A 15024-nucleotide genomic window follows, 5' to 3' on the forward strand; every position below is an offset into this window, starting at 1 on the left:
AAAAAAATTTGTTTTTTTGGTGGTTAGGAAATATTTACGAGACATAGTGACCAGATCATATTATCAAGTATCAGTAAACCTTATTGATATTTATAATTTACAACTGAAATTCTAAAATCAACCTCATGTATCAAATATTAGTACACTCTACTAATTTACTGGACAATAGGACCACCAAAACCGGGAACCAACAATCAGAATGGCCTTTCGTTTGTCCCTTCTTGACTATGTTGACTTGCTTCCAAAGTTAAAATCACCACTTTTACAATTTCTTAATATTTATTGTTATATTATAAGTTCATTTTGATGTAAAATACTTTAATTGACAATCTACTTTTTTTTGTTTTCTACTTTTATTTAAGTCCAATAATTGACTCCATGGTCGAACCAGTCCACGTGGGGATGCAAAAATAAAATTAAAATATAAGGTATAAACCCTGTTTGGGAGTACTTATTGGATCAATAAGTGATTATCTTAATAATGTTTGGTGAAAAAGTGCTCTTTCAACTGGGGGTAGTATAGGTGTTTTTCAAAATTATGTGGCCGGTTAAGATGGGTCAGAAATTCAAAAAGTGCTTGAAAAACCCAAAATTTTGAGCTTATCCTAGATGGGTTAGATCTTGAGTTGAGAAATCGCTAATTGAGGTTTATTTCCCAAATGCATATAATGACATGAGTGCTTATTGGTGTGTTCATGTCTAAAATAATCATTTTTTTCAATAAATGCTTAAAAATAAGCGCATTCAAACGGCGACTAAATTTAAGTATTTTTTTTTTTTTTTTTGTGATAAAAATATTTCTGATTTTTTTTCCAGTAAGAAAATATTTCTGATACGATTCCATAGAAATACCTGATTGATTGTGTCCGAAGGCTAAATGCCTAAATATTCGAAGATAAGCACCGTACTGGCGATCTCACTGTATTATACTGAGCGTGTCCGATCAAATGGCTAGGGTGGTATCTAATCACCGAATTCCATGGAGGGCCGATCCAAATCAACAGTAGTCAGTAGTCTCCACTATCCACCATGCTGGCAAGAAAGTTCGTTTCACGAGATATTGTCGATAAATTGGCGATATTAGGACATAATATATCGATCCATCCTGATTTCTCGTTTATCACATCCCGGTAAGATTCGTTTTGTTTCTTGAGGGCCTCATTTTTTTATCTCGGTCTCTCTCATACACACACTCTCTCTGCCTCTCTTTTCTCGGAAAGAAAGAAACCTTTCACTGTTACAGTGTAGGGTTTCAGTTCTCTACCTCCTTCGTCCCTAGAAATCGAAGGAGCAGAAGACGAAAACCCAAAACCCTAACTCGGTAACGTGCTCTGACTTCTATACAGCCCCCTAATTGCGGTCGAATCGATTTATTGTCGTCTGCCTCGTCTCTTCATTTCTTGAATGCCGTCTACCGTTCACAGCTGAAAGTCTTGGTTTCACTGCTCAAATCTATGGAGAAATCGCCCGTTTACGCAGGATATCGTCAATGCTCTTCTCTGCGATTAGAGCGGCTGTGACGAGAAGGTAAAAGCGATCATCAGTTGTTCCTATTCCTTTGTTTGGATATTTTGTGGTCCGATTATGGAATTTTTAAAGTAGAGTAGGGGAGTCAAATGTGGTCTACCTTTCTCCATCTTTCTCCATCTTTCTTCTTTAATTTTTTTCCTTCTTTACTCTGTTTGATTAGGGATTGAAGATTGCTTTTTTGAGCTTCTCTGAGGTTTTTTCTGTTTATCTCTCAATGTTGTGAGTTGGAAGAGAAGAGGAGAGCCATGGAAGGAGACGAGCGGCGCCTTGTTCTGATGGCATGCGTTGTTTGCGGGACGCTATTCTCCATCTTGAGTTCACTTTCATTTTCTGTACTTTGGTCTGTGAATTGGCGGCCATGGCGACTTTATAGGTATGATGTACTTTCTTTCATGTGGGAGGCTTAGTAAATAATTGAGCTCATGATCGTGCAAATTTTCATGCTTGACACCCTGTTCTAGTCAACAATCGTACACATTCGAAATGCCATTGTTTTAGTTGCGTATGAGTTTGATTCAGTTTCGTTCAGATCAATTTCATGGCTTCATTTATAACTAATCGTCTGCTTTTCCTGTTCTTATTTACAACTGTACATGCAAACCATTTTTATAAATATTTACTTGCTTATGGGGATTTTTTTTTTTATTTTTTTTTTTGGGATAAGTTTTTCTTACGAGGATGTGCTGCATTTATCAGTATTCTGATCGTGGAGTGTTAGGCTGGAAATAATTTCAGGTGCCCCTTTCTGGGTTGATTTATATTGATGGATTCTTTTTGTAGCTGTCCTGCGTTATGTCCAGGCTTATGTTGATTTTTTATTTCAGTTCTGTTTAATTATTACGGATATAGACAGAAAATGTTGAATAAGCACCTGATCTTCATTCTTAGATGATAGCCAGACAAGACAATGACCTTTTTTAACATAGTTGCCTTGCTGGATTGAACTCAAATGCTCCAAAACGGTTGGTCTTACAATTATTTCCTTCATCGCCGAAACTTTGATTACTATTGCCTTTGATGGATAACCCATCCCCTCTCTGCTTTATCTATGATAAGAGAAAGGTAAAATATACATGTTTCTTGGTGATTAAAAAATATGTAACTTCCTAGTAAAAGTTAAATGTTAGTTTCTTTGCCATTTTGTAATAATTTCCACTGTTTTGGAAAGTAAAGAGCACAAATATCTTCTAAGACAGGTCTCTTGGATGAAGAGTCAAGGAAGAAGAAAGTGCCCCAAACTGTCAACCCTTGATAATTTTTTTGGTAATAAATAAAAAAGAAAACTTTATTAATAGAAAAGGAAAATGCATCGGCAAGGGTGATGAAGAACTGCCATAATCTTCTTACATACAAGCCACAAAAGAAAATACAACCAAATGGATAACCAACATAGCAAAACTAGCGATAACCAACATAGCAAAACTAGCTTCTTGACTCCAATTCAAGAATAGACCAAAAACTAGCACCAAGATCTTCCTCTGTGTCTCCTTCAAATTCTGGGAGGTAAGCATCCAACCAATTATTCTTTTCCCACATAAGAGAGCAATTTTATCTCTTCCTTGAGCCTTGTCTTCAAAGATCCTTCTGTTTCTTTCTTTCTACACTTAAGTAAATGACAAAAGGTGTGCAGCTCCACACTATCTTTGCCTTGATATTACCTCTAATTGTAAGCCAATGAGCAAAAATGTCTGTTGGAGTCCTCGATTCCACCATATTAGTTTTGAAGAGTCCAAAGAAGAATCACCATATGAATTTCGAAAAGGGACAACCAAAATGTAGGTGTAATACATTCTCTTTAGAAGCTTCACATAATTAACATCTTGCAGCAAACTGTATACCCCTACTTTGAATACAATCCAGTGTCAGAATATTGCCAAAGCTGCAATCCAAGCAAAAGCTTCCTCCCTAGGTGGAATAGGATTTCCCTTAACTCCTTTCACCTCCGATCTCTCTGCTTGATTCCTTAATAAAACCTTGTGGAAAGATTTAGCAATTCCTTCCATCACCTTAATTCCCCCCCATCCACTTGCATCTCAATTGATAGTAATTTTGAGAGCAAATCCACTCCCCAAGCTCCCAATCCAAAAAGGGTATTCTGAACTTTGGACACCACACCACCCTTCCTTGAATCAATTCAAAATTCTCTACAATAGAGGTGATATTCTTGCTTAACCTCAGGAACGGGGTGGGTTTGGGGTGGAAACTATACTCCTTGTTCCCGTCCCCCGTTGTTGAATAACCCTCCACCCCCAACCCTGACCCTCGATGGGGAGAAAAATTATCCCCCACTCCAACCTCGGTGGGGGTCCTGTCTCTAACGGGGACTTGATTCCTGATTTTTTTTTCCAGTTATAAGCCTATTGGATGCCAGTCACATTGCTGCTGAACAACCTAACTAGAAGGGGAGGACAACATGAACCATTTGGTTGTTGTGCTGCTAGTTGGTGGTTGTCGATGGAAGATGCCACTGCAATGCTAGTGAACGGGGGACTTAGGGAAGAGAGTGGGGATTGGATTAGATTGTCTCATGCAGTCATGCCAGTTTTTGAGTTCCACTGTGGTTTTCAATTTAGGAGAGGTTGGAGGTGGCACGCCAACATCACAACAAGTGAGGTGAGTTGGAGGCGGAGGGCTGAAAGGTAGAGGCTAGGTTTCCTTTCCACTTTGAGGGAAGTGGATTAGTGGTTACGACTTACGACTGTGATAAGTTAGGGTAAAGGGTTCTAACTTTTAAGTTTTTTACTCTTTTTTTTTTTTTACAAAAATGCCGTCTAATGATAACAATACCACTATAATCTTATTCGGTTTATGGGTTTTGATGTTTTGTCATTTGGAACTTTGATTTTAAGTTTTAAGACTTTTGAAATATTCATTAAAAAATAATAAATGAGAGTTAATGAATTATTAGATCATTAAATGACGGTGGGCATTGGCACAATTGTTGTGTTGCTACATTGCGACTTGGGTGAGTAAGGTTCAAATCTTGAAGATAGCCTCTTTGTATGTGCAAGGGTAAGGTTGCGTACATCTATCCCTCCCCAAAGCTTGCATTGGCAGGAGCCTTGTGCACTGGGCTTCCCTTTAGTTATTAGATCATTAAATAATAATTAATAAATAACAAATGCATTTTTGTAATTTTATAGAAAGTATAAATATATTTAAAATTTAATATATATATACCGACCTCGATCGGGTAGCTTAAATTTTTCCCCATGCCTACCTAAGCAACCTCCATACCCAACCTGATTGGGTTGGAGATGCCAAGTACCTTGTGGGCACGAGGAAATTGCCATACCTACTTAATCTATATAGATGCGAGCAGCTGGGCACAAATCACAAAATTTTCCAAACCCCACCCAATTATCTTCGAAAAATTTTATTCTCAAACCATTCCCGACCTTGAAGGAAACAAAATCAAGAAAGGCTGACTGAAAACTCATTATTCCTTTCCAAACACATACTCCATAAGAAGACTTCACCTCCTTAGTAGCCCAACCAAGGTCCAATATGAGAGTCAACCTTGAAAAGAGTAGTGAAGCAGGGGTGAATTTGGAAAATAGTGTGGTAGAAGCTATTGCTTGATGTCTAGAGTGCTCTATCTCTACTTGGCCTTTGATCTACTTGGGACTTCCATTAGGAGCAAACTCTAGGGAGAGTAGCTTTTGGTGCTTGATTGTGGAGAAGTTTGAAAAGAGATTGGCTTTGTGGAAGAAGAATTATATTTCCTTGGGAGGTAGAATCACATTCATTAGAGTCACCCTTGCTAACCAACCAACCTATTTTCTGTCTGTCTTTAGGGTTCCTTCTAGGGAAGCTAATAAACTAGAGAAATTGATGAGGAATTTCCTTTGGGAACCGGGGAAAGGTAGAAGGATCATCTTTTAAAGTGGGAGGTGGTGTGTAAAAGCAAAGAAGAGGGAGGCTTGGGAATAGGGAATATTAGGCAAAAGAATGCGACACTTTTGGGGAAGTGGTTGCAAAGGTGGCCTCTAGAAAAAGAGAGATATTGTTGCATGAGGTGGTAGGCATGGTCACTCAGAGAACGGGTGGTATGCTGGGGGTATCTTGGAGGGCAACTTTGGCAACACTTTGGAAGGCAATTCATAGTATTCTCCCCCAACTTCACAATTTTATCAGGTATAATGTGTGTAATGGTAATTCAGTTCACTTTTGGGAAGATACATGGGTTGGAAAGGCTCCTTTGAAGGACCTCTTTCGGTCATTATTCACTTTATCTCAATATAAAAAAGAGCCTGTGCCAAAATTCTTCCCTCCTGGAATCTCCTTTGGCACCAAGTTGGGGCTTTGGGTTTTGTAGAGGTTTAAGGGATGAAGAGATTGAGAGTCTAACCGGCCTTTTGAGTCTTCTTGAAAAAGTTTGTTTGGATCCTTCTGAGCCAGACAAAAGAATTTGGAAATCTTTGCCCTTGAGTCAGTTCTCTTGTGCTTCCTTCTTCAAGGCCCTTTGTTGTTCTGAGTCTCAACAAGTTTTCCCTTTTAAGGAGGTTTGGTGCAGGCCTATTCCCCTAAGGTCTTGGCATTCTGTTGGGAAGTGTTCTATGGGTAGGTAAGCATCCTGGATAATCTACAAAAGAGATGACCTTATCTTTGTTAAGCATGCTATTTGATCCGTCGACCTTTGCTTGGCACCAATGAAGAGGAAGAATAATGTGAAGGTGTGCAAGAATGGGTTTGCTCTGGACAGCGTGGGAAGAAAGGAATGCCAGGATAGTCCAAGAGAAGAAGAGAAGCAAACACGAATTAAAAGGACTGTATCTTGCATAGAGCTAATCTTATGGCCAAAATCTTTGGACTTATTTCATCAGTTCTCTTTTAATGATCTTTGGAGGCATTGGGCAGCAGTGGCAAGTAGCTTCTCTAGGAAGAATAAGGTGTATATGAGCTGGGCACCCCCCCCTGAAGTATTTATGAAATTAGATTTCGATGGCAGCAGTCAAGGTAACCCAGGTCCCTCTGGGATGGGAGGGGTTATAAGGAATGAAAGTGGTAATGTGGCTCTCTTGTACTCCTGCCCTGTAGGTGTGGGGGACTCCTCTGGGGCAGAATTACTAGCTGCCCTAAGGGGTACAGTTTGCAGTATATCTAGGAGTGCAACAGCTACTAATAGAGGAAGACTCCAAGGTGGTGATGGGGTGGCTACAGAACCCAGAGGGGACAAGCAACGGGAAGATCTTTTTCCTGTAGATCTCATAGATATTGATTTCCAGACGTATAACCTCCCACCTTATTTGGTCCACTCCACATTGATTTCTTGGGAAAGGCCAAAAGGGGGGGGACTAAGGTTCTGATAATGTTTTGAAAAAAGAAGCACAAGTGAAAGAACCAGGAGCAATTTGGGACCAAATTCTGCAATCAAGTTTAGGATTATCAATGTAACCCCTTTCTAGAAACTAACAGAGCTAATGACCTGATATACTTCTAGATCCTTAATGGCTCTTCTTAACTCTAAATCCCAAGAAAGCCCTTTTTTAAAGAAGGAAAGACAGTGAGATAGGTTTCTACTTACAGACTAAACTCCTGTCATTTGTTGCTTAGTTTCTTTTTATGCTTTGAGTGTAATTTGTTGTTGGGCCATGATTCATTTTTATTTGTGGTTGATCTTTTTGGTTATACCATTATTTTACAGGTAATTTGAATGATGCATTATAATTTTCATTTGTGCATCATATTATTGAAATTGAAACATGGTGTGGATTTTGAAGGTTATTGTACCACATTTGATGTGCATCTTTGACTTCTTTGACTAGTGATCTTCCATTTCTTATTATTGCTATAAGTATTTTTAATTGTTATTCTTTGCTTCACACCTGGACATTTTATAAATCTGTTTCTACCAGTCTTGTATCTCCTTGAATTTTCATATAACGTTTCTTTCATCTGTGTCTTACCTGCTGTTTAGTGCCAGTATTGCTTATTTATTTGTTATTTTGCCTTCTTTGTGCATTTCCAGTTGGATCTTTGCTAGAAAATGGCCAGACATTTTGCAAGGACCTCAATTAGGTATAATTTGTGGTTTCCTATCGTTGTTTGCATGGATAATTGTTCTTTCTCCAATTGTGGTACTTATCATTTGGGGGAGCTGGTTAATTGCAATTTTGGGTCGAGATATTATTGGATTGGCTGTGATAATGGCTGGCACTGCTCTTCTGTTGGCATTTTATGCTATCATGCTTTGGTGGAGAACACAATGGCAAAGCTCAAGTATGTACTGCTCTTGAACTCTTCTACCTTAAGGATCAAAGTTTATTGCATCCCCTTCCCCACCAAAAATAAAATAAAAAAACTCACTCTTTAATTCATTTGAATTATAGGTGGTGATGATCATCATATTAGTGATTGTTATGAGCTTCTCTTATTCCCAATAAAAATGCTATTTCTTTGATGTACCATGTAAGATGTCTTTACAAAGAAAGAATGCCTGGGTTGTTGTTGATTTATAATACAGTTATAAGCTATAAATTGAGCACTTGGTTTATTTGTTCTTTTGCTTTTGTATTCAGTGCTTAAGTTCAAGAATAAACCTGGTTTTCAAAGACTATTTAGTATTTATAGATGACCGTCTGTTCTCTATTTCTTTATTTTCTTGCATGTTTCTGTCATTGTTTCCCTTGACCTCCTTTTCATCCTCATATCAAATGTTCCATTTTCTCCTGTTACATGTTAATTGTAGCTAGTTTTGAGTTAGGCTTGGTATTGTTGTTTCATTTCTGTTTATCTTGGTTTCCCCAATAAATCTCCAGCCAACTGCACACTGAAGTATGGGTTTCTTTTTTCTCTATCCTTTGTTGAATCTGATTTTCAGAAGTATAGCTTCAAAGAGCTCGTAGAATATATTGAGAATGGAATAAATGTCAGAGAAGACTTGTTGCTTTGATGGTGATCAGATATGGAAAGCTGTTATGTTGTATAGAAACTTACAAAAGTAGGTTCACCCATTGACAATTTTAGATCTCTTTCCGTAGCCCAGGGTGGAATCATTTGAGACCTTGTAAGGAAGCAATTATCTCCACCCTACAGGAAAGTGCTTAGCTTATCTAAGAAAACAAATGATTTTCGACCGTCTTTTAGAAAATCACATCCTCTCTTTTGGGGTTAACTTCAGTGTCCTCCCTACCAATAGTTTGGGTGTTCTATTCTTTTGTAGATTCCCCCAAGCTTTGCACTGGGCAATCACAAATTTGCCTACACATTGTTTGTATGCATGAATGACCAAGATTTGAACTAATCCCAATCATTCAAGTAATCTTTGAAAAATTCTAGAAAGCCACAGAAAGTGATGTACCAAATAACACAAAAAATCTGGGTCATCAAAATGCTGTCCTAAGATTAGTCAACTAATAACCATCTAAATGATGTGCCAAGATTTCATCTAATCTAGCTCATCCAATTGATTTGCCCAATTATAACCCAAGGATCTAAGCCTCAAAGTATTGTACTGATGCATGCATATCTCTGAAAAATATCCTGACAATGTTATGTGACATATGAAATGAAGATAAGATCTGGACCATCAAAATGATCTCCTAAAATCAATCAATTATTGTCAGCCCTCCGGATGATGTACCAAGATTTCATCTAATCTAGCTCATCCAAATGATGCATCAAATCAATTTGAAGAATGGTGGAAAGAGAGTTCTGGACTGGGAAGGAGTGTACAGTGCTGTTTTCTATAGTTAACAACGCATTCAAAACAAGGTGACCATTGTTGGACTGGGAAGGAGTGTACAGTGCTGTTTGTTATTGACTAGAGGCTATTAGGGGGGTTGGGGGGGGGGAGTAATGAGCCAGATGAGAGATGGTGGAAAGAGAGTGCTGATGGAAAGTTCATTGTTAATCATTTTATGGGAGACTTATGAGAAGTTTGGGGGAAGGAAATAGTATTTCTGGGCTATGGATTTATATCATAGCTGAGAGTGGAAAGCATTGGCATGGCTGGTTGCATTTGATGGTATTTGGACTCTTGATCACTTGAAAAGTAGGGGCTTTAATTTTCCAAATAGCTTTGTCATGTGTGAAGAGGAGGAAAACATTTTATGTTTGCTTTGCAAATGCAGTTTCGTGGATTTCATTTGTGGGTTCTACTTCCAAATGTTCAAGAATCAGAAAATGGAGCTGACTGAAGTATTTGCACTTTGGCCTATGACCAGTGATAGCAAGAAGCTGAATATATTATGGAGTGTAATTCCATTTGCAGTGTGTAGGGGAGTTCAGAAAGAGAAGGATAGGTAAAATTTTGAAGACAAATGCATACAAGGACAAAATGCCGGCAGATATTTGCTCAATAATGGCAGGGTATAAATACTTTAAAGATGTTAATTGAAGGGATCTCCGGTCAGAGTCATGGTTATTGGAATCTGAAATGGGAAATCAATAATTTATTTCGTGGTTTTCCTCATGGTTCTTGATATTTGGTCAGTTTATGCAAATCTATTTTGGTGAAAACTCTTCACCGACTTTGTTATTATCCTTGTTCTTTAAATAAAATTTTCTTTCTTTAATATAAGAGGTTCAGTGCCATTCAAATTACTTATCAAATGAACTTCAAAATCTAAACCCTTAAAGTGGTCTCCTATAGCAGTGGGTTAATTCATCCCCCAAATTGTTGCATGAAGATTTTAGCTACAATCTGGCGTGTTCTAAATCCATCTTGGTACATAATTTGGGTGACCGAGATTAATTCACTAATCTTAGGAAGCAATTTGATGATTCTAATCTTATGTTTTATATACATTGTACATGGGCCATGGCTGTGATTAATTTAGTTCTCTTAGGAGATCATTTAGATAGCATAGATTCTTTGTTTGTTTGGTTTATTATTTTGATGACCAATATTTAGAAGTGTAAATTGGGCCGTGCCGCCCGTGGCCCGACACGATTTTGAGTCGGCCTGACCCGATGGTCCATGGGCCGTGTCGCGGTCCAGCACGATTGTATGGGCCGATGGGCCATGTTGGGCTTAGGGTTTCAGGTTAGCGGGTCGGGCCGGCATGGCCCGCACTGTCGTGCCGTTCTGCTCGTGGCCCACAGGCTGGCATAGCCCGACCCAACCCATATATATTATATATATTTATATATATAAATATATATAATATTTATATATTTAATATATTTATATATAATATATTAATCAAATAATCATTTTTTTCAATTTTATTTAATTATTGTATATATAAGCAATTGTATACATCAAAATTCATATAAAATTAAAATTATAAGATTTTTTTTTTCAATTTTTTAAAATAAATAACTTTGGCCCGGTGCATGACCTGGCCTAGCACTAGTGTTGGGCTGACCCCCCAAAATATTGGGCCTGTGCATGCTCGGGCCATGGGTCGTGTTGTGCTGACCCCCAAAATGTCCCAAGGGATGGAGGTGTAGGCCGTCCCGACTCGGCACTTTGCACTGGCTTTGCCGTGCTGGCCCAACATGACCTGTTTTACACCTATACCAATATTAGTTGAAATCTTTGTACATCACTTGGATGATGAAGAACAATTCATTGTTATAAAGAGAAGATTTTGATTTTAAAGAAACAGGTCAATATGTCGATGGTGATGAACAGAGACGGTGAAAAACGTCGTTGAGTGATGACAATATCCAATATTTTCCACTCAAAGGTGATGAAGAAAACCGGTTTTTTGAAGGGAGGGGGAAGAAGATGGGGAGTGGAGGCATTGTACAACCTAGGTTGGCTGGACCCCAGACTTAGAAGTAACTTCTCCTTTAGGAAGACAATAGTGATGGGGGTTTGGCCAAGCTTTGAAGCAACATTTCTAAGAAGGATAGGGGAAAGGCAATTTATAGAAACATCGAAAGATGGGGTTTTTGCTAGAAGGAATTCCTAAAGGGTTACTTAGTGGACTGTTTTGACAGGAAGCTTCTAGTGGAAGAAGTGGAGTATTGGGCAGCAAGGAGCTGGGGAGAAGTGGGAGGGTAAAAAAATTAATCAAAGATTTGTTTCTCTTCATCTTTCTGTTGAAGGAAGAGGTAGATTGGGTTCTTAACAGTTTGTGGAGTGTTGGACAAATTGGACTGGCACTAGACTGGTGAGCGGAAACAACCGATAGTTTTTTGTCGGAAAGAAAGGGGATATCCAACAAGTATAAGGAAGTTTGGATTAAAGTGTTTGGTTTACCATTGCTACTTTGGTGCCCAAGTGTGATGAGGAGATCGGAAACCACTACAGGGGCTTCCTAGGGACAGATGACTCAGTTGAAAAGCTGAGGACCTGCAAATGGGTGAGTATTAAAGAGAAAGTGGGGGAAGAGATCCCAAAGAAAGTGGAGATTGTGCTAGGGGGTTGCTCGTTCTGGGGTTTGGATTTGGCAGGAAAAGTGTCCATTGGTGGAGTTGAGAGAGAGGAGTAGGAAGGGGCAAAAGGAAATGGGCTTGGGAAAGAAGTAGAGGAGGATGAATCGAAAGTAAGTGGAACCCTGGTTTTGGTCGAGGAGGAAAACAATAGTTTGGGGAGGCCAATGGAGAAAGGGGATGACCGAATGGAGAGTGAGATTCAAATTTTAAATACCAAACAAGGTTGGGTGGGCTTTTCAAAAGTTTGGCTAAAAGAGGCCCTTTTGGAATGTCTAAAAGAACTGGACTTGCTACCAGTTGGAAAGGGGGCCAAAAAGCGGGGGGCTAGGAGAGGGTAGGAGATTTGGGAAGTGACACAACACCTAGAGGACATAAGGTGGCAAGTGGGGATAATAGGAAGGGAAAGTATTCAGTTGGGCTGGGTAATTTGAAAGAAGTTCATGTTCACTTGGGTCTAGACTCAAACCAATTGACCTTGGTGGGGGTGGACCTTTAGTATTAGAAGGTCCAAATTGGTTAGTTGCCCTGTCCCAACTTCCTATCAAAGAGAGGAGGGAATCCAATTGAGGTTTTGAGAGTGGAAGGCAGAAAGAGCAGGGGAGCTGGGCAAGAGCTTTAGGGCAACAAAACATTTCTCAGTCGAAGAAGACACCACAAAAGTTGTGTGTAGAGCAAGTGTGATTGATTTGCCGCTTTCTGAATTATTTAATCAGATTTGGAGCCTGTGGAAGTTACACCCCTGGTAGTGGTGAAAGATTTGGGAATTCTAGTTCCAACATCTCAAAACTCAGACAAGGACGATATGAGCTAGGTGCATACGTTGCCATTGGGTAGAGAGGATGGGTGCAGTGTAGGGTTAGAGCTTTATGAGGTGAATATGGAGGGGTTGAAAGATAGAGGGAAGGGGGGAGAGAAAGGGAAGGGTGTTGACTCTGCTTTGGCCTGGGTTACGTTGAAATTGCTGGTCTTGGAAAATTTCTAGGGGTATGTATAGCAGGACTGGAAGAGGAAATGATAAAATACTTGGAGAGCAGTGAAAAGATGTGGTTAGAAGAAAAAGGAAAGTTGAATTCAAAAAAGGGGGAAATTCTGCTAAAAAGAGTAGGGAGATGATAGGCTATCTTGGGGTTTGAATGAAAAAAGCTGGGAAAGGGGATGGTCTGTTGGGGGAGGGGAGGCGTTTTAGTGGGAGATGGGGGGGTTCTCTTATTAGGTTTAATCATTGAATTAAAGCTGCTATTGTGGAACGTGAGGGGGTTGGGTTTGGGGAGAAGGAGTATGGTGGTGTGCAACTTGCTGAACAGATGGAAGTCAGTCATGGTTTTTCTTCAAGAATCCATATTGGAAGTAGCGAAAGCTGAAATGATAAGGAGTATATGGGGTCAAGGCCAAGTTAGATGGGCGAGCAAGTCGGCCAGAGGAAGTACAGAAGGCTTATTAATTCTTTGGTATTGATTGAAATGCAAACTTATCTCTTCACATGTTGGGGATTTCTCGGTGTCACTGCTATTGGAACTGGTGGGAGGCATTCAAAGACAATTTATGGAGGTGTATGGTCTGACTGAGAGTTCAAAAAGAGAAAGGCTCTGGGAGGATCTGACTGAAGCCAGGGGTTCTTCTTCTTTGCCTTGGGTTTTAGGGGGGATTTTAACGTGGCCAGATTTTTGGAAGAAATAAATGGAGAAAGTCGGAGAACTAGAGACGTTGGAAGATTTGCAGTGTTTGTAAGCTACTTTGATCTTATAGACCTTCCTTTAATAGGGGCACGATTTACCTGGACAAATAATCAGGATACCAAGTGTTGGTGAAATTAGATAGATTCCTGGTTTCTCCTGGATGGAAGATTTATTTTAGAACCTTAAACAGGTGGCCCTCCCGCAGCCTGTCTCTGACCACACCATCCAATTAGTTTGTGGTAATCAGGAGGTTAGGAAAACCCCTTTCCAAATGGAAAATGCCTGGTTTGAAGAGGAGGACCTGGTCCCTTTGCTATTCTCAAAATGGATCAGAAACCCAAGTGGAAGGAACAAACTCCTTTGTCCTTGCAAAGAAGATCAGTGCTATCAAAGATACTTTGAAATCCTGGAGGCAATCAGGGAAAGTTAGAGACAGAACTAAGAAATTGTTTAGGGACAATTAAAGAAGTGGATTTGGCTGAAGAAAGAGGTCCTATTACAGAAGAAGAGAGGAGAAAGGATTGTTGGCTAAATTGATTTTGGACATGCTAGCTTATAAGGATGAGTTGAAATGGAGGCAAAGGGCTAAGGTGAAATGGCTAAAAGCTGGGGATAGAAAATCTAGCTTCTTTCACAAGATGGCCAATGCAAGGAAAAGGCTAAACCTCTTAGAGAGGCTTGAACATGAAGGTCTGGTGGGTGAGGACCAGTCGGAAATGAAAAGTATTACTACAAAATTCTTCTTGGAAGATGAAATTTGGCAGGTGGTGGAAAATCAGGAAATAGATAAGTCTCCAGGGCCGGATGGCCTCACCAATCTCTTTTACAAGTGGTGCTGGGAGGTGGTGAGAGCTGATCTGTTCAAAGTACTTCTCTGGAAAGGAGCCTGAATGATACTTTCATTTGTCTAATTCTGAAGGTAGACGGTGCATCAAACATTAAGGACTTCAGACCAATTAGTCTTCTGAATAGCTTCTATAAAATCCTGGCTAAGGGTTTAACGGAGAGGCTCAAAAAGATCCTAAATACTGTGATAGAAAAATATCAGTTTGCATTTGTGCCAGGCAGACAAATTTTGGACAGTGTTTTGGTGGCAAATGAGCTGATAGACTCAAGGAAATGGGAGGGCAGGCCAGGGATGTTATGTAAATTGGACTTGGAAAAGGCTTACGACCATGCCAACTTGTGATGTTTGGACTTTGTCTTGGAAAGAATGAATTTTGGCCAAAAATGGAGGGACTATTTTAAAGCTTGTATTACTTCCCCAAAATTTTCAGTTTTAGGCTGTTTGTAATTTGTTCATCTTTTGGGGGAGATACGAGAGTTTATCTCTCCCTTCTCTGCTATTTTCCATTCGATCCATTCCATCTTTCTTAATGTTTTCAATGAATACAATTTCTGTTATTGATCATTTTTTTTTTCAATTTTAGTGAATGGGCAGTCAGTGGGATTTTTTAAAAGCACCAGAGGATTAAGACAAGGGGAT

General features: G+C 39.4%; 1 protein-coding gene across 9 annotated transcripts in view; it reads left to right on the forward strand.

The window, feature by feature from the left end:
- The first annotated feature begins 1119 nt into the window (after positions 1 to 1119).
- The window catches only part of DEK1 (calpain-type cysteine protease family), a 51840-nt gene continuing 37935 nt past the window's right edge, over positions 1120 to 15024 (forward strand). The window contains exons 1-4 of one of the 9 annotated variants that reach the window (XM_088892382.1): positions 1191 to 1321; positions 1425 to 1527; positions 1691 to 1903; positions 7502 to 7752. In XM_088892382.1, coding sequence (XP_088748508.1) covers positions 1776 to 1903; positions 7502 to 7752 — 379 coding nt within the window. In that variant the 5' untranslated portion in view covers positions 1191 to 1321; positions 1425 to 1527; positions 1691 to 1775. Of the gene's footprint in view, positions 1528 to 1690; positions 1904 to 7501; positions 7753 to 15024 lie in introns of all 9 variants that reach the window. The other 8 variants (XM_088892383.1, XM_088892385.1, XM_088892384.1 and 5 more) reach the window with 8 other exon arrangements.

This window comes from Nelumbo nucifera, chromosome 7 (genome assembly GCF_055504915.1).
Source record: "Nelumbo nucifera cultivar China Antique chromosome 7, China Antique-T2T, whole genome shotgun sequence".
Lineage (NCBI taxonomy): Eukaryota > Viridiplantae > Streptophyta > Magnoliopsida > Proteales > Nelumbonaceae > Nelumbo > Nelumbo nucifera.